The sequence below is a fragment of the Phascolarctos cinereus genome, unplaced genomic scaffold, assembly GCF_003287225.1.
Source record: "Phascolarctos cinereus isolate Bilbo 61053 unplaced genomic scaffold, phaCin_HiC Scaffold_2;HRSCAF=192, whole genome shotgun sequence".
NCBI classification, from domain to species: Eukaryota; Metazoa; Chordata; class Mammalia; order Diprotodontia; family Phascolarctidae; genus Phascolarctos; species Phascolarctos cinereus.
Window position 1 is genome coordinate 230,622,845 of NW_027555625.1, and position 27,859 is coordinate 230,650,703.

General features: G+C 42.3%; 1 protein-coding gene across 1 annotated transcript in view; it reads right to left on the minus strand.

Moving 5' to 3' along the window:
* PREX1 (phosphatidylinositol-3,4,5-trisphosphate dependent Rac exchange factor 1) overlaps positions 1 to 27,859 on the minus strand; it is a 236,144-nt gene that overhangs the window by 37,087 nt on the left and 171,198 nt on the right. The window contains 6 exon segments of the mRNA XM_020984168.2: positions 6,107 to 6,243; positions 6,955 to 7,040; positions 9,153 to 9,301; positions 13,145 to 13,237; positions 15,855 to 15,997; positions 18,369 to 18,441. Of these exon segments, the coding sequence (XP_020839827.1) occupies positions 6,107 to 6,243; positions 6,955 to 7,040; positions 9,153 to 9,301; positions 13,145 to 13,237; positions 15,855 to 15,997; positions 18,369 to 18,441 (681 nt within the window).

Here is a 27,859-nt window from a genome sequence, read left to right on the forward strand (position 1 = left end):
ATTCTTTTTTTAATTTTTTTTTAAGGAAATTGGGTTAAGTGACTTGCCCCGGGTCACACGGCTAGTAAGTGCCAAGTGTTTGGTCTGAGGCCAGATTTGAACTCAGGTCCTCCTGACTTTAGGGCCAGTGCTCCATCCACTGCACCACCTAGCAACCCCAGGAATTTTATTCTTAATCCATTCCCCACTCCCCACTCCCAAAGGGAGCACTGTGTCCACCAGACCTGCAGCCAGGAGAGGCCCTCATCAGAATCCTGCCTAGTCACTTGACCAGACAAGTCAATGAACCACCCTCAATTCTCAGTTTCCTCATCTGTAAAGTATCTATGGTACCTACCTCACAGAATTATAGTAAGAATTAAAATTCTGAGATAATATATGCAAAGTGCTTGGTATACTTTAAAGCACTCAATAAACACCCACTGTAATTCTTTATTTCTATAACAGTCTCAAAGCGTTCCAGTATCTATTAGTTCAATCAAGCCTCACAACAGTTTGAAGAGGACAGAAGACCAGGGATTACTATCTATCTCTCATGAGCAAAAGAAAAAAATCAGAGAACAGAATAGTTCAGTGGCTTCCCCGAGAACGACTAGGAAACAGCATGGTAGAGGGGAAACACTAACAGCTAACATATTGTCGTTTAGCTGCTTCTACTCGTGTTCAGCCACTTGTGACCCCATTTGAGGGGTTTTTTGGCAGAGATACTGAAGTGGTTTACCATTTCCTTCTTCATCTCATGTCACATATGAGGAAACTGAAGCAAACCAGGGTTAAAAGACTTGCCCAGGGTCACTCAGTAAGGGTTTGAGGCAGGATCTGATCAAAGTCACTTAACCTCCCTTGGGCCTCAGTATCTTCATCTATAAAATAAGAAGTCTGAACTACAGGGCTCTGAGGAAGCTGGGTGATACAGTGGATAGAGTTACCAGCCTTGGACTGAGTCAGAAGGAACTCAGTTCAAATCTGACCTCAGATACTTACCAGCTGTGTGACCCTGGGCAAGTCACTTAACCTCTATTTGCCTCCAGCTCATTTTACAGATAAGGAAACTCTATCCACTGCACCACCTAGCTGCCTACTGCAAACTATATAAATGTTAGCTATTATTTGTAAAGAGAAAGGGTTGGATTACATTGCCCCTGAGGTCCCTTCTAGCTCTAGATGTTGAATGGTAATGGTCAGAGTACCTTCCCTTGAAGGAACACTTCAGACACTTACTAACTTTGTGACCCTGGACAAGATTTCTCTCTCTCTCTCTCTCTCTCTCTCTCTCTCTCTCTCTCTCTCTCTCTCTCTCTCTCTCAGCCTCAGTTTTCTTAACTGTAAAATGAGAATAATAATAACATCTACCTCACAAGATTGTTTTGAGTATAAAATAACATCTATAAAATGCTTTCCAAACCTTAAAGCACTATATGAAAGCTAACTGTTTTTACTAAATCTATCATTTGTTTTCAGAAACACAAGTCTCCAAATGCCCAACCCAAGGCTTTTTCTCTACTGTCTAGACTTCCCCACCTTTGAGAAATACTGACTCATACTTTTTTTTCCTTACGGGTAAGACAGCACAGTGAAAACAGAGGGCTAAGGATGGGAGTCAAGAGAATTAGGTCTCATCCTGTAATCTAGCCAGTAACTACCTATGCAGCCTTATGCAAGTCACTCATTATTACTCTGACTATTGTCATTCTGAAACGATTGCAATTATTACCATACTATTATTAATATCATATTATTATCCACAGATAAACTTTAAGGTGCATAAGGACAAGAATCATATAGAAACTTTGTCTCACTGCGCCCACTCCCAGCATTGAACACAGTGCTCTAAAAACAACAGATACTTAATAAAAGCTTGTTGAATTATTATCATTATTACTACTTAACCTCTCCACATCTTGGTTTCTTTACCTAGAAAGTGGGGATTACACTTGCCCTAGGTAAGGGGAGGATCACAGAAAAAGGAAGAATGAAGGCAACAACAGAGGATGAGGAGGAGAAAAGTGAAGGGTGTGCTGCCCCAGGGCCCATTCTGATCAATGACGCACCTGTCAAACTCTCCACTGGCAGCTGGCCAGAGGAATTGGTGTATTGGGGTGGGGAGGCAGAGAAGGAAAGCAGGGAAGAGGATAACTGTGAACAGATTTTGCTCCACTCTGTTCACGAACAAGACAGAGGCAATGAAAAAAAGAAGAGGAGGAGGACGAGAAGGATGATGTAGAGGGGAAGAGGATCTGGGAAGGAAGGACTTCACAGTAGGTGATGAGCCCCATGCCACTCCCAAGGGCTCAGATCTCTCAAGGGTGGAGGAGCTCAGCTGGAGGGACATTACCCTCAGGCTTGGCTGAGTCTAAGCTCTCGGGAAGTTCCTACAGCTGCTACCCCAAATTCTGGCTGGGAGAGAGAGGGATAGATGGGGGCTGTATTGGGTCCAGATGGGCCCAGATTTCCAGGCCCAAAGCAGCATAAAAAGCAAGGCTCCCCATCCTAATCCAAACAGATGAGTAGCATGAGTAAATCTAGTTCTACAGAGAGTAAGAGCAAAGGACTTTCAAAACTCAGAAGTTTTCTGGCTCTTCACAGTGGCTACAAAGCTAAGTTCAAGAGGAAACAGGATGCTGGCCTGTGACAAAATGTGAGTGATAACATCTGTCTGCAATGACTCCACCCCAACCAGGCACTGGACATTCCCTCTGTGGTTTCACCCTGCCTCAGATACCTGGGGCCATGATGATGGCACCTGGAGGCCAATGGTCCTCTATCCAAGACTACTGACCCTGGAAGAGCCCAATCTAGGGCTCTAGGACCTCCTTTACTTTACCTTTTTATTACCAATCCTTTAAAGTCTTACTAAGAAAGATATTGAGCTAGTGTGTCACTCTTCCCAGTTAACAGGCACATTCAATATTATAATCTAAAGGAGAAACTAAAGGTAGAAATTTCAGGAGGGTGGTAGGGAAGATGTTTTATTTTTGTTTTCAACTAATAAAATACATGACATAAATTCTCATTAGAACAAATTTGGTGATTTAAGAGACAGAATGAGGTAATAAACAATGCGAGTCTTGGAGTTTGGAGATCTATACATCCAAATTCTACCCCAATATTAGTTATGGAAACCTATCTGAGCATCAATTTCCTTACCTGTAAAACATTGTTTATAAAACCATTTATATTCCTATCTAATAAAGCTGTCTGAGGAAAGTGCTTTTTAGGTTTCTAAATGCCACAGAAACATCATTACTACTTTTATCTGGACAGAAGGCACACAGAAGTTCTGAAGGTGGCCAGTGTTGTCCCTGACATCCTAAATCAGGCAGTTCCAGTTTCCAGCCTCTGTACCTGGCTCACAGGCCCCTAAGCTGTGGCCTTGGGCTGGGGAGCTGAATCTAGAGGGCTCCACACTTATGGTGGTAGCCCTAGGGAAATCCTTCTCCATCCCTGACGAGGCTGTACCACATAGGCAACCTCTCCTCCTAACCCTAACCCTGCCCAGCAGTCTGCATACACCTCCAACCCAATAAGGCTCTTCTGACAAGGAAAACGACAGTTGGACTGGAAAAGACAGAACAAACATGGCTGATAGTTGAAACCCAAGACAAGTAGGGAGATATTAAGTGTTCCCAGATGCCCTTAGGAAGTTCCAAGACACCAGGCCAAGATAAACGATATCCTAGGCAGTGGAAAAAAAACTGGCAGGTGCAATTACTCCACACTTACTGTCAGGGATTTTCAAAAGATCATGAAGAAAAGAAGACCACAGGACAAGAGAAGGGCAAATGCTATCCCAACTTTGGAAAAAAGGGAAGAAAAAGGAATTTGAGAACTCCAGACCAGGGAGCTCGACTTCAGTTCTTAGCAAAGTATTAGAAAGTTACTGGACATCTTGGAAAGAAAACACTGATCAGAAAAGGCCAGTACAGGGGCAGATAAGTGGCGCAGTGGATAGAACACCGGCCCTGGAGTCAGGAGGACCTGAATTCAAATATGACCTCAGACATATGATACTCACTAGCTTTGTGACTCTGGGAAAGTCACTTAACTCCAATTGCCTAGCCAAAAAAAAAAAAAGAGCCCGTATGGCTTCATTAAGAACCTCATATACCATATCAACTTTATTTCCATTTTTGATAAGTTTACTTGACTGGTTATTAATGGAATTCTAGAGATTAAATAGGAGCAGTTAGGTATAGCTATAATCCTATAATTATCTACAGAATCTATAACTCTATAGATTAAACAGGAGTAGCAATAGATAAGAGTGCCCAATCTGGAGTCAGGAAGACTCATCTTCCTGAGTTCAAATCTGGCCTCAGACTCTTCCTAGCTGTGTCAAGCAAGTCACTTAACCCTGACTGCCTCAGTCTCCTCATCTGTAAAATAAGCTGGAGAAGAAAACTGGCAAACCAGTCCTGTGTCTTTGCCAGGAAAACCACAAATTCAGATCATGGACATGACTGAAACGACTGAACAATGGCAAATAGATTAAATATCTTCAGATTTCAGAAAAGCATTTAATAAAGTCTTTCATGCTATTCTTGTTGAAAAGATGAAGAGGTATGCGCTAGATAATAAAACTGCATAATTAAATGAATTCAAAACTGTTTTGACCCAAAGAAAAGTCATTAATAGTTTAATGTGACACTGGTAGGAAATGGAATAGAGTGCCCTGAACTACTGAATATGTTTGGGTTTTTTTTAGCTAGACAATGGGGTTAAGTGACTTGCCCCAGGTCACACAGCTAGTGTGTATTATGTGTCTGAGGCCAGACTGGAACTCAGGTCCTCCTGACTCCAGGGCCGGTGCTCTATCCACTGTGCCACCTACCTGCCCCTACTGAATATCTTTATCAATAATTTGGATCACAATTTTAAAAGCTCTCGACCAGCTATAAAATGGTGAAGACTGATAAAATGGAATTTGGTAAGGGCAAATCTGAAGTCCTATATTTACATCCTAGAAATCGGTTTCACCAATAGTACAGGATACAGGACATGGGGCTAGACAGCAGTTTACCTACAAAGGCCTGAAGCTTTATAGCACTGAAAGTTCCATGGGTTAACAGGATGATGTGGCAGCTCTCCGGGCTGCACTTTGAAAGGCAGAGCTTTCCAGTAACGAGGAGAAGACAGGTCCATTCTGCTCTGCCCTGGCCAGACAACACCAGAGGGTGGTGTTCATTTTGGGCACCACATTTTAGGAAGGACCACGCTGAAAGGTATTTAAAGGAGAGTGACCAGGAGATTGAAAGGGTTCAGATTCCTGGCCAGAAGATCATCTGCAGGAATTGAGTTTATCTATAGCCTAGTGAAGTGGGTAGGGAGGAGGCAGGGAAGAGACAGAGACACATGAAGGACCATCACACGGAAGGGGAATTGAACTGATTCTGTCCGGCTGCAGATGGCATAACTAGAAGTGAAGAGTACAAGTTCCAAGGAGACAGATATAGACCTGATGATATGGGGGGGAAATTCCTAATTAGATGTAGTCAGAAGTAGAATACGCTGCTTCTGGAGTGAGTGTGTTTCTGCCTCCTCAGAGGTCTTCAAGCAATGTCTGGATGGCCACTGATCTCACATGTAGCATAAGGAACTCTTTTTCAGATACAGGCTGGACTTGAAGTCCCTTCCAACTCTGAAATTCTGCGAAGCTGTTGAACTGGAAGCAGATCTAGACGACTCCAACAGCGGCCATTCAGGAGCAGCAGCAGCAGCTGACAGCAATGAGTGAAAGCCACCACAGTGAAACTGTCATTTGGGAGCATCAGGTTGAGCAGAACAAATGGTCAGCTCCCTGCTTGGTCAAATTTACTTCATTCTGTCTTCCTGGTCTTGAGCTTCCCTGGCTCTGAAGTTCTGCCTGGCAACAGGTTTTTATCCTATCTTGTCCTTAGATCTCTGTGCCTCTGGCAGGATGGTACAAACCCAGCTTGGCTCTGCCTTTAATGCTCACTCCCTTCCCAGCTTGGAATCTGACTCTGACCTTCCTGGAGAGAAGCCTAATGATGAGGACAAGTCAGCTGTGCCCCAAGCATGACAGGACACAAGGGAGGTGGCAGCCCTTCATCCCTCCAGATCCCGACATCCTAAAGGTTCCACTCACCAGTGCCTCCTGTTGCCGGCTTCGGTAGGCCAGGAAGTGGTCCAACACCTCTGCAAAGCTCTCATTCATCACATTGTTCCCATTGACTTTCAAAATGCACTGGCCAGCATTCAGTCCCACCGCTGCAGCCTCGGAGCCTACGAGACAGAGAGGCATGGGTGAGAGAGGAGGGCAAAAGAGGGCACCCAAGAAAAAAAAAAACTGAGGGGACGAACTAGAAGGATGATAGATCCTAACATGGATGGCAGGATTTTGAGCTAGAAAGGAGATAATCTAGTTGAAACCCTTCATTAAAAAAAAAAAAACAGATGAGAAAACTAGATTCCCAAAACATCTATATAGATTTCAATCTAGGTCTTCTAATTCAAAAACCTGATCAGCCTAGAAAACATGGAGAATTCTGAAACAGGAGAATTTCTAAAAGAAAAAATGGGATCTAGAAGATGGAAAGTCTAGAAGAGAAAGGTCAAGAGGACAAAGGGAGAGAGAAGGAAAAGTAACAAGCATTTATTGAATGCCTATGTGTCAGAGACTATGCTAAGCACTTTACAAATATCTTACCTTATCTTCATAACTCCATGAGGCAAGTGCTATTATCCCCATATTACAGTTGAGGAAACTGAGGCAGATAGAGGTTAAGTGACTTTACAGGTTGCACACAGCTAGCTTCCCGCCTCTAGGCCCTGTGCTCTATCCACTGCACCAGCTAGCTAACTCCAAAGGAGGCAGATGTTTTGCTAAAGGGTGCCTTCTTAAGCCCCTCAAAATCTACCACATCCGATTACTGGCTACCAGTACTACCTCCATGTAAGGCTGACCCAGCCTCTCCAGGTTTCTCCCTGGCTCACCTCTCCCCACAGCATGGACATAGGGTGGGGAAGCTCCACGAATCTGGAAGCACAGGGTTTCAGGATGATCAGGGACTTTGATGATTCTGAGAAAAAGCAGGAGAAAAACATGGAGCCATTAGCAGCCCCAGGAACAAGTCACCCACCCAACACCTACAGCCAAAGCTCAAGGATACCTGGCCTCCTCACAAGCCCTTGAACCTGGCCCTGGCTTGAGTATTTCACAATAAAGACGCTATTGCCCTTGCCATGTACTGTCTTGTATTACAGTTTAGTTGTGGGCCCATCCTATCCCCCCCAACCAGACTGGAAACTCAGCTCGGAATCGTCTTCTTATATCCCCCTTAGAACCAAGTCCATAGTAGATGATCAATAAATATTTACACAATTGAACCCCTAATTAACCAAATTCACTTTCACTAACTTCTGCCCTGTAACAAGGAGAAGCAGATCAGGAAAAAGAAAAGTGCTTAGAGCTCAACTAGTTCAACACCCACCCCCTTCCACAAACACACACACAAATATTATAGAGAAAGAAACTGAGGCCCAGAGTGTGAAATGATATCTCAAGGCAGTGGGGTCCTGGGGCCAGCTCCTACTAGCTCACAAGCTCAGAGAGCTACATTTTCAGGAATTTTGCCAGTCAGTTGTTAAACATGGTCATTATGAAAAATTAAATTATATAAACTTTAAATATTAAAAAAAAAGGTAATAATCATTAAAAACTCATCACTTCCTAATTATTTTACTACATTTTACTACATTGTATCTATGCTGTCATTGTTATTTATATCTATGTTATCTATATGGTGGAGAGGTTACAAAGTGGTGTGCATCTCTTCCCAACTCCTAATTCAATGGTGTCACTCCAATAGCTTGAAATTTGCCACAGTGAGGGAACTGTCTAGACCAGGGGTGAGCAAATTACTGCCCCCAGATCAAACAGCAGCAGCTGTCTGCTTTGTACAACCCAAGGCTAAGAATGGTTTTTCCATTCTTAAATTCAATAAAATTTTATTTTAAAATGTGAAAACCATTCTTACCCAGCAGTAATTTGCCAACCCCTGTCTAGACTTAAGAAAGTGATGGAGAAAAAGTTAATAATACAGATGAAACTTAAAAGTTGTTCCATTATATTGTGAATACTACCCAAAAAATGGGAAATAGTCTTCCAGTGTCTGAAATCTATTATCTAATTCACCAAAGAAGTTGACAAAGTTCCACAGGCTGGCTACAAAGATACAAGAACGCAACAATTTTTTTTTAATTTGTCAGAATCAACCAGCCACATGGAATTTGCGTCAGTGAAATTTATAATATATCTGTGTAATACATAAATACGCGTATTTTTCTCCAAAGAGCTGGTTGTTCAGCATTTACTGGTTCACCACTGCCTTAAAGTCATAAATAGTACAAGTGAGAAAGGAGGAAGCATCCAGGGAGTGACCAAGACTCTGTCCCTATCCAGCCCAATCTTCTACATGTCCTCCATCTCCATTATATGCCCTAGGAAGACCTTCAGAACAATTACCCTGATGCCTTAGAAGCTCTGGCATATATCTCTGTATATATGTGTGGGTAAGTAGCTAGGTAGGAAAGTAGTTAGGTAGATAGGTAGATAGGTAGGTAGGTAGATAGACAGATAGACAGACAGACAGACGTGTAAAAGAATGCATGCGTGTGTGTGTGTGTGTGTGTGTGTGTGTGTGTGTATCTCACAGAATTTTAAGAAACTATAACAGACCTTAGGTAACCCCCAGATCAACAACTTCTTTTTAAAAATGATGAAACCAAGGCCCAGAGAGGGAAAGTATCTTGCCCCAAATCAATTAACAGCAAAGCTAATAAGAAATCCCACCTGGTACCCTTTTCTATTAGACTGCAACAGAAAGTACATTTATCAAATCCTATTTACTGAGGCAGAAAGGTGGAGATAAACATTTGAGAAATGTTTAGGGTCTGGTGGTTTTCTTTTCCGTAACATGCTGCATTATATTGTCATGTTATGCAGTTATCTGTTATATTATGTATTATGTTGTATTTGACATTACATTATGTTATATTATATTACATGATATTATCATCACCATCATCATCATCATCATCATGACCCTCATTTCCCAAATCCTCTATTTAACCAAGCTCTCGACTGTCACCACCAGGGCAGCCAGCATCACCCAGAAAACTCTGACACTTACTCTTTGGCCTTGCTGGCCACAAGGAGGCGTAGGGGCCGACGAGAACAGAATGACTGGTTGAGAATGGCCTCCACCTCTGAAAAGGGTCGTAGAAATACAAGGTCCTCATTGATGGAATAGATCTTCCTTCCTACCTGCAGGCCAGCCATCTATGGAGAACAGATACACTGAGTTACAGAGAGAATAACAATCCAACTACTATCTGATACTCCTAGGGTACCTTATAATGAAAAATAATCACTATCGCTCACATTTCTACAGTATTATAAAGGTTTGCAAAGTACCTGCGCTTCACAACCATCCTGTGCCAAGGTAGCACAAGTATCATTTTTCTCTATTATACAACTGGAGAAACTGAGGGCCAGAGAGGACAATGGACTTTTCCCAATTAAGCAGCAGAACCAAATCTGAACCCAGTCTTATTCTATAGTCTGGGCTCCTTCCACTACCTCACGCCACCTCACAAGCCAATGGGGTCAGAAGTGAGATCAGACGCTCACGGATGTAGAACATCCAGTCCAGGTCTTTCATTTTACAGGTGAGGACACTGATGTCAAGGGAGATGAAGTGATATGACAAAGTCACAAAAGTATTAAGTAGCAGAGCCACAATCTGAACCCAAGGCTTCTGATTCTAAATTCACTTCTCTCTACCACACCATGCTTGCTTTGATCCCCACAAAAATGCCTTTAGAATCTCCATTACACAGATGAGTTAACTGATTTGCCCAGAGTCCTAGAGATACAGTAAAATACAGTATCTGATTTCATGTCCAGTATTCTTAACCTCTTAAGAAGACTGGCTAGGCTGCAGGTGGGGGAGACAGGCTAAGAAGAAGAGTAACAGTGGGCTGGTCTCTCCCTTTACCTTTCCCTCCCTAGAACAGTTAAGTTAAAAGAAAGACGTGTCTGGAATGGTGATGGTCACAGTGAACCACTTCCCCAATATGACCTGATTCTTTAAGCAGAGTTTCCCAAGCCTAGCTTTCTCACAGAAAGAAGCAGAAAGAGTCTCCCAAAAGCCCAGTTCCGTTGATCTAGTTCAAAGCTTGCTCAGAATGTAGGGGAAATTCATCTGAAGAAACAAAAGGTCAAGAAATGGTGGAAGAAAAAAACTGGGAAGGGAGCTGGCAATACCAGATTGCAAACTTACTACAGAGTGCTCAACACTAAAATAATGTTACAGATTATAGCTAGGAAAACCGGAAAGCAATCTGGCAGAAATTAGGTTTAAACAAGATCCCATACCATATACCACAAAATCTCCATGGATTCATGACACAGACATAAAAGGTTATATATATCATAATCAGATTGGAAGCAAGGAAGGAGAAACCTGCTGCTGCTGTGGTCACAGGAAGAGTTCTTGACCACAGAAGGGATAAAATTGAGAGGAGATAAAATGGACAATTTTAATGGCATCAAATTGAAAAGAGGGGTGGAATGGCATGGTCTAGAGACAGTTGGCCTCTCAGCTGGGCCTAAGTTCTGCCCTTGATACATGCAGGCTGTGTGACCCTAGGAAAATTGCTTAATGTCTCAGTACCATAGGCCAGAGATATCAAACAGGTTGCAAATGTGGCCTGAACCAGATTCATATGTGGCATACAAGAGTTCATTTCTAATTTGAGTTTCACATCACTGCCTTAGGCAACTCTTTTAAAACACTACAATTTGTAGAGAACATGTCAGCCCTGTGCTGAAAGATCCAGGAGTTCTCTACATAAAAGAAAAATCACAGGTCCAGACCTCATCATTAGCCTAAAATTGAAATGCTTTTGCACAATCAACCACTACAGTTAAATTTTCTAATTTTTACAGTTAATTGGGAGGAATACCACAAAATCTCCATAATGGAAAACATGGTGAGGTGCCTCTTGGTTTTCCATCTGTCATCAAAAACAGTGGTTCTCTGATTGCTTCTACCCTTCCATTTCATTCAACAAACATTTATTGAGGATTTTCTGGGTGTGCTATGGATATAAAGGCAAAATAGACAGTCCTTACCCTCAGAGAGCTTCCATTGTAAGTGGTGGGGGAAGGTTGTTATATATGTACAGGTGAGTATATACAAAGTAACTTGGAGAGGGAGAAGGCATATGTTTATAACAAGTAATAGCAATTCATTTATATTCCTCAGAATGAGGAAGAATAGCACTTAGAGTTACAGAATTGTAACAAGCAAAATCATAATTTTATATATAATTATGATTATATGTTTCATATGTGTATATATGTGTATAAACGCATGTATGTATATGCACATATAGGAGTAGAGAACTACAGAGAAATTATGGCAAGCATTGCAGAAGTCAGAGCTAATGAGGAGGAAGCACGTTCATGTTATGGGGGAATGGACCACAGAAATCTTTTGAGAGGGGATACTGAGTTTTGGGACCAGTTAGTAGACCAAATTGCCTAAAAGTTAGCATGGAGGCATTCCCTTATATATAAATTATCAAAGTATATGAACAAGTGGTTAGTCAAAAGAAAAAACTATCAACAACCCAATGAAAAATGCAGTAAGAGAAAAGCAAATTAAAACACATTTGAGATTCCATCCATCACACTGGCAAAGATTTTTATTATCTTGTTTGGAATTGTTGGAGGGAATTGCTAAAGGGAAGATAAGAAGACAGGCATACCAATACACTGTTGGTGGGGCTATGAATTGGTCCAGTCATTTCTGTGGTCCACTGCCATAGAAAACAATGTGGAATTAAACTCAAAATATCACTAAACCACACAAACCCTTCAACCCAGCAATACCCCTAAAGAGATAAAGCAAAGAGGGGGAAGAAATAATGGAATATATTGTACCATAAGAGATGAGGAAAGGGGTAGATTTGGAGAAATCCAGAAAGACTTTTATAAACCAATGAAGAATGAAACGAGCAGAACCGGGAAAATAATTTACACAATGACGACAACATTGCTAGAGAAAACAACTTTGAAAGACTTGAGAGCTCTGAGCAAAGTAACAACAAACCACAATTCTTGAGAACTCAAGGATGAAGCATACTTCTGAATGAGAGGTACAGAACACACTAAGATAGACATTTTGTTTTCTGACATGACTAATTTGTGGATATGTTTATTTTGACTATGCTTACTGTTTACAAGAGAAGATTGAGGCAGGGGGGCTAGAAGGGAAAGGAGACCTGTGGCTGAGAAGAGGGCCTACTGATGATATCAATGCCAAAAAGACTGTCAATGAAGCATTTTTTAAAATGCACAGAATGAACAGAAGAAAATTCTTGGGAAGACACAGACAAGCAGAACCACTTTGGACTACATACCTTCTGAGAAGCCCTGTACAGCTTTGAGGCTCTGGGATTCAAGTGTTTTGTGCCTCAGCTACACAGGCTTAGTGGCTCGCCCAAGGTCACATACTGTCTTCATAGCTAAAATTCATATCTATTTAGTTCTTTAAGGTTTACAAACTGCTGTCCTCACAACATTCTTCTGAAGTAAAGAATGAGGGACTGTTAAGTATCCAGATACAGATAAGAAAACTGAACCTCAAAGACACAGACATACCACAGTGGCACCTGCAAATCTCCCACCGCCCCCCATTGTAGCTCCCATGGTCACATACATGGAAGGGGTGGCAGACTTGATCTGTGTGGCAGAGTGGGCACTGATTATGGATTTAGGAAGCTTGATTTCAAATCCCTTTTATAGTACTTGCGTTCTGTATATTATGTCTCCTCCACCATATAGCTCAGTTTCCTCCTGTTTAAATGAGACTAGAATACCTCTTGAGACAACTTCCATCTTTGTGATCTTAGGATTCTATGAACTAGAAGCAGAGGGTCACTTATGAGTCAATGACAGAGCTGGGACTCTGACCAGCTCTCCTGACAGTGTTCTTTCCATTACTCCATTCAGCCTCCCCCTTCCTTTCATGTCATGAGATCACATTGGAAGTTATTTTCCTTGGCTCACACCTAAGGAAAGCTAGTTCTCTGCACCCACCCTGGAATATCTCACCTCGGCCAAGGAACCTCGCTGGACTGACTTCACCATGATCACCTTGTTCTTTTCTTCTATGTCAAAACCATAATCATCCTCTTGAGGTAATATCTGCGAAGTCAAAGAAGCAGACAAATTAATGAGGCTATGAACTACCACCAGCCCTGACACCACATCACCCAGGAAGCATCTCCCAAGCACATGAAGACAAAGGATCTGAAGAAAGAAATCAGAGCAGTCACAACCTTGGTAACATCACTTGTCCTGAATGTGTTACTCCCTTGCTCAAAAAGCCTTCAGAGACTCTCTTTTGCTTCTAGGATAAAATTCAAACTGATATTGAAAATCCTCTCCAATCTGGTTCCAACCTACTTTTATTTCATATTAAACTTTTTATCTTTATTTCATATTTATTTTTCATATTGTATTTCATATTTATTTGTATTTCATATTAAAAGGCAAACTAATATTGAAAACCCTCTCCAATCTGGCTCCAACCTACTTTTACTTCATAATAAACCACCCCCTCCATGCTAACTTTTAGGCAATTTGGTCTACTAACTGGTCCCAAAACTCAGTATCCCCTCTCAAAAGATTTCTGTGGTCCATTCCCCCATAACATGAACGTGCTTCCTCCTCATTAGCTCTGACTTCTGCAATGCTTGCCATAATTTCTCTGTAGTTCTCTACTCCTATATGTGCATATACATACATGCGTTTATACACATATATACACATATGAAACATATAATCATAATTATATATAAAATTATGATTTTGCTTGTTACAATTCTGTAACTCTAAGTGCTATTCTTCCTCATTCTGAGGAATATAAATGAATTGCTATTACTTGTTATAAACATATGCCTTCTCCCTCTCCAAGTTACTTTGTATATACTCACCTGTACATATATAACAACCTTCCCCCACCACTTACAATGGAAGCTCTCTGAGGGTAAGGACTGTCTATTTTGCCTTTATATCCATAGCACACCCAGAAAATCCTCAATAAATGTTTGTTGAATGAAATGGGAGGGTAGAAGCAATCAGAGAACCACTGTTTTTGATGACAGATGGAAAACCAAGAGGCACCTCACCATGTTTTCCATTATGAACCTTACACCTACTGGTCAAATTATTTCCTCTCCACCCTTAGAAGATCATCTGCTCCTAGAGGCCTTTCCAGAGCCTGATGTTAGTACTCCACTAAGCCCTTCTGGCCTCCATATCAACCGCACTAGGAGTACATGTTAACCAGTCATTCATTTGCATTCCTACCATTCCTTGTGGACTCATTTGTGCAAGAATTAGCTATGATATCAGTTCACCTTTCCTTTCCCCAACTTTGATGGGAAGTTGCTTCATGACAGAGACCACACTACCATCTTACTATCCAGAGAGCTGCCAGCATTTGTTACTAGCTGGCTAATGGCTGGGAATATTTGGAAGGGGTGAGTCCCACAGAATGGACCCTGATGATCCCTAGAGAGCAGAAGGGATGAAATGGCAGGATGACCAGCCCCAGGCTATAGGAATATACACAGTAACACCAACAGCCTTGCTACATACCCAGCAGTGTATAGAAGCAACAGTTCATATAATGGCAAAGTACCTATGATCATGCTATATACATAGTAGCATGTAGAACTGTGGCATGAAGACACACACCCTCCCCCTGATCTTTGTCCTATACCCGCGGTACCTAGAACTGTACCATCTACAGTAGCCTCTAGAACTCTGTCATGTATACATAAACATACACATATATTATATACATGGTATATGTACGTGACATGATTCTACATATGCATGTGTATATATTCATGTAAACCACATATGAGGGCAGACAAGCTGTACAGTGGATAGAGTGCCAGGCCTGGAGTCAGGAGGACTTGAGTTCAAATCTGGCCTCAAACACTTAGTAGCTATGTGACCACGGGCAAGTCACCTAACCCTGTTTGCTTCAGTTTCCTCATCTGTAAAATGATCTGGAGAAGGAAATGACAAACCACTGCAGTATCTTTGTCAAGAAAACTCCAAATAGGGGCAGCTAGGTGGTGCAGTGGATAGAGCACCGGCCCTGGGGTCAGGAGGAACTGAGTTCAAATCCAGCCTCAGATACATAACACTTACTAGCTGTGTGACCCTAGGCAAGTCACTTAACCCCACCACCTAACCAAAAAAAAAACCACACAAACAAAACAAAACAAAAAAGAAAACCCCAAACTGGGTGATGGAGAGTCAGATATAACCAAAATGACTAGACAGCAACATACCATAAATGTAATGGTACTTAGAACCATGCTGGGTATATGCGGACATTACTTATGTAAAGGCACCTTTACAGAACCAGATCCTGCATGTGTTGACACTCAGCATCGGGCTCTGTACACAGTGGTATATAGAACTGTGCCACACGATGTACCAGTACCTACGTTTTTGCTTTATACACAGTGGTGCCTAGAACTGTGCCACCTACGTGATGATATCTAGAATGCTGCATGTATACAGTAGCATCTAGAATTATGCCATGTGCAGAGCCACTCAGTAAATGCTTCAGAAAAAAAAAAAAAGAAAAAGAAAAAGAGTGAATGGAAAATTCAGGGGCATCCACTAGGATGACTCTGAAATATAATGAAAGAAAGCTCTCATTTTAACAGTGGTGTTGGGGGCCAAGGGCAACGCTGGGATCACACTGAGAAACGCTACTCCACAGCAGCGCTCCTACCAGAAGGCTTCTGGCCAGAATGTTCTCCACCAGCTTGAAGTCATTTCGAAGCAGCTTGTTCTTGGAGCTCGTCCCTTCCATCTCCTCGTCAGCATGAAAGCGGAAGTACTGCGACTCATCTTTGAACTCGCTCTTCTCTAGGACTAGACCCATACGAACACACACAAGGAAAGAATACAGTTAGGCATGCGTTTGAAGCCTTTAGGGGCCCAGAAACCATTAACTCTCATGCTTCGCAGGCACACACTGTCCCGTCTAGACAATGGGACTTGCTAATCCTAGTGAGCAGTGACTCCCCCCTTCAAAAAAAAAAAAAAAAGGAAAAAAGATGCTTTAATCTTCATTGCTCTCCATGTCCCTGGTCTCACAAGCTAGCGTCTTAAAGTCCAGAGACATTAATGACCTACCCTTCAAGAAGGCAGAATGAGCCATTTCAGAGAAACATGAAGGGAGATAGGAATTTCACAGCTTTCCTAATAAAACTGAAGCAGGAGGGAGTAATTTGAATGACACTGTTCCTCTCTGTTTCCTCTGACACTGTAAGCTCTATGTCCCACTGTAAATTTTTGTGTTCTGTATGCTGAGTAGCACCCCTCCTCTCCCCCCGCCACCAATTTTTAGCTTCTTTTAATGTGTTCTTTGCACCCATCAGATTGTGAGCTTCCTGAGGACAGGAATTTTCTTATGCCTTTCTTTGTACCCCCTAGCCCTTAGCAGAGTGCTTGATATAGACTGGGTGCTAAATAAGTATGACTTCTGTTCCAAGGTCTCTTCCATCTCTCACAGTCTGTGAGTCTAAGGAATGTCAAGACCACCTATCTAAGACTGAGAAAGCCAGGCCAGTTCAGGGAAATGCTCTATGTGGCACAGTCTCAAATACACCCTTCATTCCAAATAGCACCCACAGGGAGACATTCCTAGACCCCACTTTGATCTGGGCCAGGATTCCTGACAGCTGTGCCCAGAGCCTGGACCCTCCCACCAATCAGAGCCAAGCTCCCTTTGTATGTGGCGACCAGAAAAATTATAGGCCTGTCCTGAGGAGTTATTTCAGGGATGCCTTTGGGCTGAGGACATTCTGAGGGGGTGGGTCCCACAGAATGCACCCTGATGATCCCTGGGGAGCAGAAGAGATGAAATGTCAGGATGACTGGCCCCAGGCTATAGGAACTGTCTCATGACAGGCTGTCCCCAAGGCCACAAACACAACCTAAAATGAGAAAGCCGAAGCCCAAACAGAAGGGTGAGGCACAACCTCAAAACATAGGGTAGAGTCTAGGAAGAACAGGCATAGACTACTCACTCCCCATGCTCCTAAGTGGCCTCCCTCCCCCTTCTATGACTATGTCACACACATTCAGAAATCATGCTTTATCTTTGCGTGGGTGTATCCTGCTTCCCAAGAGGGAACCTGCCTTATACTTAATACCTATAAATAAACAGATAGACAGAGTGTCAGAATTAGAAGGGGCTTTAGATAGAGAACACATAGAAAAAGGCTGGAAAGACCAGTCCTTGGAGTACAGAATAGTTAACACTTGAAGGAACCTTAAAAACATGGAATGTTAGAGGCAAAAAGGCCACTGGAGATTAGCTTCTCATTTCACTGATTGAGGCAACAGAGGCCCAGGCTGGCAAGTGATTTGCCTACTCACAATCACATCGCATGTAAAGGGCAGAGCCAAGGCAGAATTCAAATCTTCTGACTCTCAGGCCAATGATCATTGCATCACACCAGTCGGGGGTCAGCAAAAGTAAACTTGCTGTCATCATACAACTGCTGAGGTCCAGTCCCAGAATTTATTTCATCCCTTGTATCCATATTACCTGAGTATCAAATGTAGGGTGGGAGCTTGGCCTAGTCCACCTCACTATTCTAGCATTCAGAGAACTATACTAGAGTGTAACCCACATAATCGCAAAATCTCAGCATCAGAAGGATCCTCAAAGGTCATCTAACCCAAACCATACTTGAGGTAAGAATTCCCATCTACAACATGACAGACAAATGATCATCCTCTCTCCCATCTTCCCAAGTCTTCATGTCTTTTCCAGGGCACCCATGCCTAGATTCCTTCAACCAGCCTCCATATGGCACGGTCTCCAACCCTACAGCAGATGAGGCCAAGGCCCTTCTTCCTTGTCTGTCCTACTCTAGATTCACTCTCCACGTCCTTCCTAAAATGTAACATTCAGAAAGAAAAAAAAAAAGAAAAAGAAAAGAAAAGAAAAAGGGCTGATCTGGACAATGGACCTAAGAACTGTACATAGAAAATCATCAGGTAATTTGCTAATGTATTAATCTGCAATCTGAATGTTTCTTGAACTGATGGGTTCAGTAGCAGTGACCTGGCCTAATGGGGACATGCTCCAAATTAACAGACAAAGGTCAAGGAATGGAGCAAGATCTCTCACGTTGGTAACCAGCTACTGAGAAGCCTGTTCCAATAGTGGAGCCCAGAATCTCACTGAGGTCAATGAAGTAGGGGGCAGGAGAAAGATCAGGAGAATTACCATGGTGCATGAAGCCATTGTTACAGAGTCCAACACCCAGCGCCACAGCTTCCTCCCTTGTCTGGCAGTCTCCCTGGTGAGGAGAGGACAGCATTAATACAAATAATGACGATGAAAACAACAGATTATACTCACATGGTGATTTACACATGTTATTCTTTCAAAAACATTCAACAAGTGTTTACCGTGCACAGAAAACTGGGTTGGGTGTTGGAGGAAATAAAGTTTAGAAAAGATATAATCCCTACCCTTCTTGAAACTAACAGTCAAAGAAGATGGACAACTGTGGTCCACAATCATACAAAAAGAAGAGGAGATAGCAACTAAACCTGTGATTTCCTTGTTATATAAGGATCTCTTGGATGCAGAAGCAACCTCTACCAACTCAAGTTGACACTTTCTCTGAAACTTAGAATCTAAAAGGTGACTTGGCCAGAATCACTCAGCAAATAATCCATCACAAGAAAAGCATAAAACCAGGTACATCATGAGGTCTGAGGAGTCTTAGGACATTATAAACTCCTGGAGGGCAGAGATTTTTTCACTCGGTTTTCACCTGCATTACTCCCCCAGCTTCTAGCACAGAGCTTCGTATCTAAATAGGCACCAACAGATGTTTGTGGAAATGAACTGGATTAAACTGAAGGATGCTGGTAACAAGGGAATTGGGAAAGGTTCCACAGCAGTGGCGACATCTGCTTGGGCTACAAAGGAGAGCATTCTGGGTATGGGGGAATCAGCCTTAGGCAAGGCACGGAGGGGAAGAAGAAACAGCAGATTGAGGAGGCAGAGAGAAGTCCAGATCAGTTGGAGCAGCAGGAGAAGGGAGTAACACAAGATAAAGCTAGAAATTTAAAGCACTATCCAAACACAGAGGTCCTTGAATTCCAAGGAGAGAAGCCTGAACTTGACTCAAGGAAATGGAGAGTCACTAAAGGTTTCTAAACAGAGAAGTGACATGAAGAGAGAAGGGCATAAACGTGAGGGAGAACTGACAACACTTGACAACTGACCCATCACTCAATTAATCTAAGCATTTCTTAAGCATCTGTCCCATGTCAGGCATTGTGCTAAGTACTGGCAATACAAATACAAGAGCAAAACAGTCACTGCATTAAGGAGATTACATTTAACAGGAGAGCAAATAAACAGAGTATGTGGGTTTTTGGTTTTGCTTTTTTTAAATTTTTTTTTTATTTTTAGGCAATTGGAGTTAAGTGACTTGCCCAGGGTCACACAGCTAGTAAGTGTCAAGTGTTTGGTGTGAGGCCAGATTTGAACTCAGGTCCTCCTAATTTCACAGCCGGTACTCTATCTACTGTACCACCTAGCTGCTCCTAGTATGTGGTTTAAAAAAAAAAATTAAGCTTCTGGCAGCAGCAGGACGTATTAGAGGGGAAAGAAAGAGGAGAAGGGAAGCCCTGTAAGGGAGTCGTTAGAATAGTCCTGGTAGGTGACAGATGTACCAGGGTGAGAGAAATGAGGGACAGAAGGACAGAAAGGAGAGGGATAAAGAGGTGGGATCATCAAGGCTTGGCAACAGATTAGACAGAAGAGGCCAGGGAGAAAAGAATTAAAAACCACCTAAAGATTTCCTATTATGTCTCATTTGATCATTAGATATGCTCCCCCGGGATTGATAAATGCCTTACAAACTGGGACAGTAATTTTTTATCTTTGAACTCCAAGAACCAGACACAGTGCCAGCTAGTGAATGGGAAGGTACCATCTCAAAACACAACAATGACAACAACAATAACAACAAACCTTAAAAGCAGCACTTAAAAAGTATGTGTTGATACAAAACACTTTTCACACAAATTAAGTCAGATCTAAATAATTGGAAAAACACCAGTTGCTCATGGGTAGGCCAAGCTAATATAATAAAAAAAAAAAACAGTATGCATTGAATTGAACTGGCTAAAGTTCTGTCAGCAAACAAAGATTGCCTCCTAGTCAATAAATGCTACAACCTCAGGAAGTGAGAATATGATCACTTTAGAAAGTTTATTGGTAAGGAATAAAATGCCAGCAGGCTTGAGACTGCCCCTCAGATAACCTGGTAGATCACCCAAAACACACATTTGTCAAGTTTAGGTCTCAGGGGAGGGGTGGGGGGGGGGAAGAGTAGAGAAGCATCTGCCACTTCTGTTATCCTGTCCCGTAACTCAGCTCCACACAGGCCAGGGAATTCCCACTGTGACTTACACCAGCCTGCTTCCTCATCAGCCTCCCACCACAGAGCCAGGAACAGCCCTCCTTCCTAAGGCAAACATGAATTAAACATGGGTTCAGAGGGACCTTTGTTTCTGAGTTAATTCACCTTGGTGAGAGACCACAAACCCCATGGGAGTACTGAATAAGTCAATGTGTCACTGGGAAGTCTGAATAAGTCCCCAGGCTAGGAGTGGCATCCCCAAGGCCACACAAGTGATACAGACATCCTAGGATGTTAGGAATAGAAAGCACCTCAGAGTTCACTATGCAGTCCAGCTCCCTCATTTTACAGATAAGGAAGTCCATTCTGAAAGAAGAACCAACTCCTTCAAGGTCACCCAGCTAATCAGTACCGCACAAGTGATACAGACACCCTTTGGATGTTAGGAATGGAAGGCATGTCAGAGTTCACTTCATTGAACTCCCTCATTTTACAGAGAAGGAAATCAAATCCACAAGAGGGTCCTGACGTGTCCAAGGTCACCCAGCTAATAAGTGCCATACAAATATGTCAGAATGTAAGAAACAGAAGGGATCTCAGAGCTGACTTCATAGTCCAATGTCCTCATTTTACAGATAAGGGAACCCATACCCCAGGAGAGAACTGACTTGTCCAAGGTCACACAGTTTAGTAAGTGTCAAAGCCTGGATATTAAGCCAAGCTTTCTGACCCTGGACTCAGTTCTCATTCTCTATACCGTACAGCCTGATGAGCTCCTTTTAAAGTTCTGCAGAGGAAAGGACGTTTCCTTCTGGGGAAGGTCAGGAAAAAAGTCTCCATTCCAACCTATTCCAGCTCCCATTGGTTGAGAGGGCTGTGCTTCTGCCTCTGACATGCTCTCTGGGCCCCAAATGACAAGTGGTATTCACAGCCAAGACATGACGAAAGAGGTATCAGGGATTACAAACTGCACTCGGGGAGGGAGATGGTTTCTATAAACATTTGGCCACACTTGTTCTCATGGCTGACCCCTGGTCTGACAAATCTCTCCTCAGAGGCAGCATCCTAGCATGTGTGTGCCTTCAGCTTCTTCCAGGGGAAGCTAGCAAATCCTTATCCGGGGCATCCAGGGACTTGCAAACTCACCTCAGCTTTTCCTCTTACTTCCCCTAGTCCAGCTGTTAAACAACTGACCAGTGATAAAGTGCTGTCATCGTGGTCCAGGGGGAAGCAGCAAAGGAGGATGGGGGGGAGGTGATGGCAGACAGCCAAATGCTGTAAGCCTGAGGGAAGCCAAGACGTCTGCAGGACACCTGGCTCTCTGGGAAGCCTGTGGAGAAGGCCCCTAACCTAAGTCTCTGCCAAGGGGCCCCAGGAGGCCAGGCAAGGAAAGAGAAAGTATACTAAAAATAGGCCACTGGATTCTCCAGGCAACACCCCACATCAGAGATGTCTCTAAGAGTGAAAAAATGACTCAGAAATAACTACCTAAAGAGAAGGAAATTCCCCTACCCACACCTAAGGAAACTCCCCTTACCCCTTGTACGGTTCCAGGATTCTCTCCTTCACAGTTTGTGTGTGTGTGTGTGTGTGTGTGTGTACACATTACATCTTCTAAACTAGTCTGGGAGTTCAATGAAGGCAGGGATTGTGACCTAAAATTTTCTGGCAGTACACTACATCCTATAAGGAGCTGCTGCTTAATCGATACTTTGCAGTTTTGTTTGTAGCACTTCTCACAATCAGAGTCTCTTACAATCTAGACAGGAAAGTACCCCCAAATCCTTCAGGTCAGCCTCCTGACCTGGGCTAAGAGAGGATCAGCAGGCCTGAGAACATGCCATCCAGCTTCTTCTTGAATACCACTGTACTACCTGGAAACTACCTTTCAAGGCATTTCCATCCTGTTTTTGGTTAGCTCTGATTTTGGGGAATTTTTTTCCTTACGATGAAGATGGACATTTCTAACTGCCAGGAAGATCTGGCATAACACAGAATCCACAGAATGTCACCGCTAAAAAAAACCTTCAGAGATCATGTGGTCCAATATTAAGCTAAAATCTCCATCACTATGTCACAAAATCATAGATTCTCCCAATTGGAAGGGACCTCAGGAGATATGTAGTGATCCTTTCGGTAACATAGGTTATGCTTGAAGTTTTCCAGGTATGGAGACCCACTAGAGAACCCAGAGCAGGCTATTACACTTCAGGACAGTTCCGATTGCCACGTTTGCAATTTCTTCTTTTTGTTCAGTCGTTTCAGTTACATCCAATTCTTTGTGACCCCATTTGGGGTTTTTTGGGCAAAAATAATGGAAAGATTTGCCATTTCCTTCTCCAGCTCATTTTACAGATGAGGAAACTGAGCAAACAGGGTTCAGTGACTTGCCCAGGGTCACACAGCTAGTAAGTGTCTGAGGCTGAATCTGAACTCGGGTCTTCCTGATTCTGGGGAAATCATTCTATCCATTCAGGTTTTTCTGAACTTCCTTACTCTGAGCTTAAAACCCACCCCTTTCCAATTTCTACCCATAGTTCCTAGTTCCATCTTCTGAGACCAAGCAGAATAGGATAGCCCTTCCAGTACTTAGGGGCATATCAAGTATACCTTTTAAGACACCTCCCATGCCTCCTCTCTAAGTCTACTCTTACCCTAATCAAACATTCCTAACTCCTTCAGCAGGACCTTTCTGGGTATGGCCTTGAGACACCTCACCAACCTGTTTACCTTCCTCTGGATCTACCCATTTATCATTGCCATTCTTAAAATCTGACCAGCATAAAGGCCATAGAATGGAATACCAAAGCATAAGACAGAAGTATCATTTCCCTTATCTTGGACACTATATATCTTCATTAAGGTAGCCTGAGATCATGCCATTCCACTACTATCTAGTTACTCACAGAAGTAACCATGAGTTCTGGAAGGGTTTGATAGCAAAATTCAAGCTCTGGGGAGCCCAACCAAGATGGAAAAACTTATCTGAATGAAAAATGAGTGATTACTGGAGGATCATTTCTGAAAGGCTCCCCATCACAAGGTTATCCACAAGGGAAGAGTCATGAAAACCCTCCACACATCAGGGTTGAGACATGCATGAGTGGAGAAAATGCCCACACTGACAAAATCACAATTCCGCTAAAGATTACACTGAAGTTTTTGGCCACCATATCATATCACTGACTCATACTAAGCTTTAAGTCCCCTAAAAACCCCAGGTGCTTTTCAGATGAATTCAATAAAGTCACAACTTTCCCATCCAATACACATGCAGCTGCTTTTCTTCTCTTTATTAAAAAATAAAAATAAAAAACAAGACAGGACTTTAAATTTAGGTCCATTAAATTTCATCTTGTTAGATTTGGACCACTACTCCAATTTATCAAGGACTTCTTGAATCAACCAGTCAAACAGTATTACGTGCCTACTATGGACCGGGCAAGAAAGTGAATGAAATAATCCTTATTCATAAGGAGCTAACACTCCACTGGGAAGGACAGAGAGTACATACCTAAATATATAAAGAAAAAATAGAGAGAAAAAAAGATAAGTAGTTAAATATAAAGTAGTTTGGGAAGAGTTGGTAGGAGAATCAGGAATTGAGTTGGGTTCTGATTCAATTATCATTTCCCATCTATCAGTTTGCCATCAATGTCTTCATCCAAGTCACTGATGATAATTGTAAAGTGGCTTGCCCAGGGTCTCCACCACTGCTCCATGTTGTTTGATCCTGAAGGCCCTAGATCAGGGGACCTCCAAATTTCAAACCTGCAACTATGTCTAAAGAATTTCTCAGCGTGGAAGAGGCTGAATTCCTGAGTAATACCCTGCCGTTTCCATATGTGTTCAGTCCATACTTCAATTTCTGCCCTAGTCTGAGGTCAGTTTCCAAACATACCTAGGAAGGCACAGAAGCTCATTTCTCCTTCCCAGAACGCAGTCTGCTGAGTCCAAATCCCTGCAAGACTGTGAGCCCACTGAGGGAAGGGACGGGTTTTGTTTTTCCTTGTATTCATTAAGTTTCACACAGTGCCTGGCATATCCTTTACTAAATGCTGCCTATTGACAGAGGTAAGAGAGAAGTCATTGCAGTCCACCTAGGATCTCTTCTTTTCTCGGTAAAGAGATGAAACATTCCCAAGACAAAAGCTACTGGGAGGGATACAGGTGAGGAATGTGCTGCCTCTTCACTAGATCACAGGTTTCCAATCATCCACAGAAATCAAGAAGAACATTCAAAAGGTGCCAGGCAAAAGGCAAACATCCTTGAGCGTACAGGACTGTCCCCAGAGGAAGGAAAAGCTCCCATCTTCTGACTATTCTTGACGCTGGCTGGCCTCCATGTCCGGAATGCTCTGCCCCCTCACGTCTACCTCTTAGGCTGCCTGGCTCTCTTTGAGACTCAGTTCAAATAATTCCTTCTGCAGGAGGCCTTTCCCAGCCTCCTGGAGCTCCTAGTGCCTTTCCTTCTGAGATTACCTTCCACTTACTCTGTATATATTTTGCATGTACACAAAAATGAAATATTTTTCCCCATTTAACTATAAGCACCTTGAGGGCATGAACATGTTTCTGCCAGCTCTTAGCACAATTCCTGGAACACAGCAATTGCTTTAGAAATACTTATTGAACAGTTACTGACTGATGTATATATGTGGTTTCTGTCTACAGCACATTCGTTTGGGTAAATGACTAGGAGAGGAGTTAAATTAAGCTATTAATCCCAACTGGCTCTATTTTCTAAATGGACTGTTTTAAAGCCATCACTCCTCCACTCAAAAACTTTCTCTTGACAACTGCCTATCAAATAGGGCAGCTAGGTGGCACAGTGGAAACAGAGTGCCAGGCCTGGAGTCAGGAAAGCCTGAGTTCAAATCCAGTCTTAAACACATACTACTTCTGTGACCTTGACCAAATCACCTAACCTCTATCTGCTATAAAAAGAGTATAATAATAGCACCTATTCCCAGGGTTATTGTAAAGCACAGTGTCTGACACACAATAGGTATGTATCATCATTGTCATCATCATCATTATTATGGCATTTCCAGATCCCAACATCCAAGGCACTCCAGTCTTCTTAGCCAAACTAAACCACATTCAATCTCCCATCCTCATTCTGTGCTCTTTTTGTCTCCATGCCTGCACCCATGACATTCCAAATGTTTTGGAACAGTCTCCCTTTTTCCCACTTTTGAGCCCCTCTCTTCTTTCAAGGCCTAGCTCTTGGCCACTTCTGCCAAGAAACCTTCCCTGACTCAAGAGGTTGCATCTCCACACTTAGCACAGAGCTTTGCAGAGTGATAGTACCTAATGGATGCTTTTCATATCGAATTGCTTTTGCAATTATACTAAGAAAATAACTCAAATTTCCTTATTCTTTTAAGACAGTATGGTGTAATAAAGAGTATTGAATGTTATTTAATTAGAATGGCTAAGCTTGGCCCAGAGATGATCCTAAGATCATAGATTTAGAGACCCTGGAGTCCATAAACTCCAAACCTCTCACTTTACATCCATGGTTACAAAGCTAGTAAGAGGCAGAGCCAAGATCAGAAACTAACTCCCCTCCAGTGCCCTGTCCCCTAGCCATGCTGCCTCTTCTCCCCTTTTTCACAGAGGTAGCATTCTAAGGATTCAGTGAAAACTGTATACACTGTCAGAGTTAATATGTTGGTTAGTTTTGCTGAGCTGCCTTTTTTCCCTGTCATTTATTTTGTTACAGGGGATGAGTTTTTTATGCAGGGGAAGGTAGAATTTGGAAATGAATATGATATGAAAAGAAAAGATATCAATAAGATGTTAAAATAAAAACAAATGATATTGCTTCAATCTCTGTTCCTGCTAGCCCTTTCTGCCTTTTCAGGACTTAGATCACGGCCTCTTTCTTTCCCTAGGAGGTAACCTTCACTCCCCTCTTGTGCTAAGTCTGCAGAACCCTACCTCAGCAGACCCCTTCCCATCCTCCATGCTGGGGAAGGCAGGTGTGGATCGGCCAGGCCTAGAGCATATGGTATAGTACTGATGGCAGAAGGAGCCAGAGGGCATTGAGAGAAAGTGGGGAATGAGAACAAGTACAAAGCCAAACTGTAACAGCCTCTTTGTTTAACCACTGAGTCAACTGATCAATCGATAAACATTTTTTAAGCCCCTATTCTGTGCCAGGTGCTGTTCTAGGTCCTGAAGGTACAAGTTCAAAGAACGGAACAATCCCAACTCACAAGGAACTCACTTTCTAATGGGAGAAACAAGTACATACAGAAATACCCATAGCCTATTGTGTGTTCCCAGCCCACTGAAACTGGAGTCATTCCATTCACCACTACAGAGAAGAAAGGAATGCAAACACAGTAACTTCAGAAGGCTCCACTGGAGAGTTAATGGCCTATCAGAGAAAGAGATCTGGATTGTGACTCTCAAGGTTCACAGACTTAGAGGGGACCTCATTCACAATTATAAGACACTGGTTCAAATCCTAACTACCACTTTCTAGCCATGTATGGTCCCAAGGGCAAGTCACATAACTAATATGAGCTTTACTTTTCTCCTCCATAAAACGTGCATCATCCTCCTTCATGAGATTTCTATGACAGAAAGGTTCAGTAAACTGTAAAGGACTCTAAAAAGATGAACTATGAATTCATGGCCACTGACAGGAAGATTTAGTCAAGGTACAGAATAAGATTGCTGGAGAGGTCTCATGTGAGAATCTGTTTGCTTGACTATGCATCTCGTTAAAAGAAAGGATTTGTTTTTCATTTAGGGACAAGTATAATGGAGCTAGTGATGCCAGAAAAAAAGAGTAAAAGAAAGAAGACAGGTCAGTGAAGCATTTTTTAAATGTACAGAAGACAACAGAAGAAAGGTCAGAGAGAGACAGAGACAACAGGACAGCTTGAAAATGAATGTGTTGGATTATATACTTTTAGAAATATAAGCTGTATGTAAGAGATTCAGTTTCATAAATAATCTGTTGGTGTTTGTTAAGTTCTAAGTAAAAAATTTAAAAACATCTTTTGTATACTAAATAATATCTCACATATGTATTATTATTTTCCAATATATCTGGTTACTGCTGTGACTAAAACAATACAAATTAATTTAAAATCATTACAGTTATTACTTCTACATTGTGACTTTCCCCTTCATGGTTTCAATATATTGTGGGTCAGCATAAAAATTAAATGAGAATTTTGGGGGAGTTTTGCAGAAGCCATAGATGACACATGAAGGCCAGCAAACAACACAGAAAAAATTATTTTTCATATGATATTCTTATTTAACATTGACCTACATATATAATACTTAACCCCAAATTTTACAATAAGGT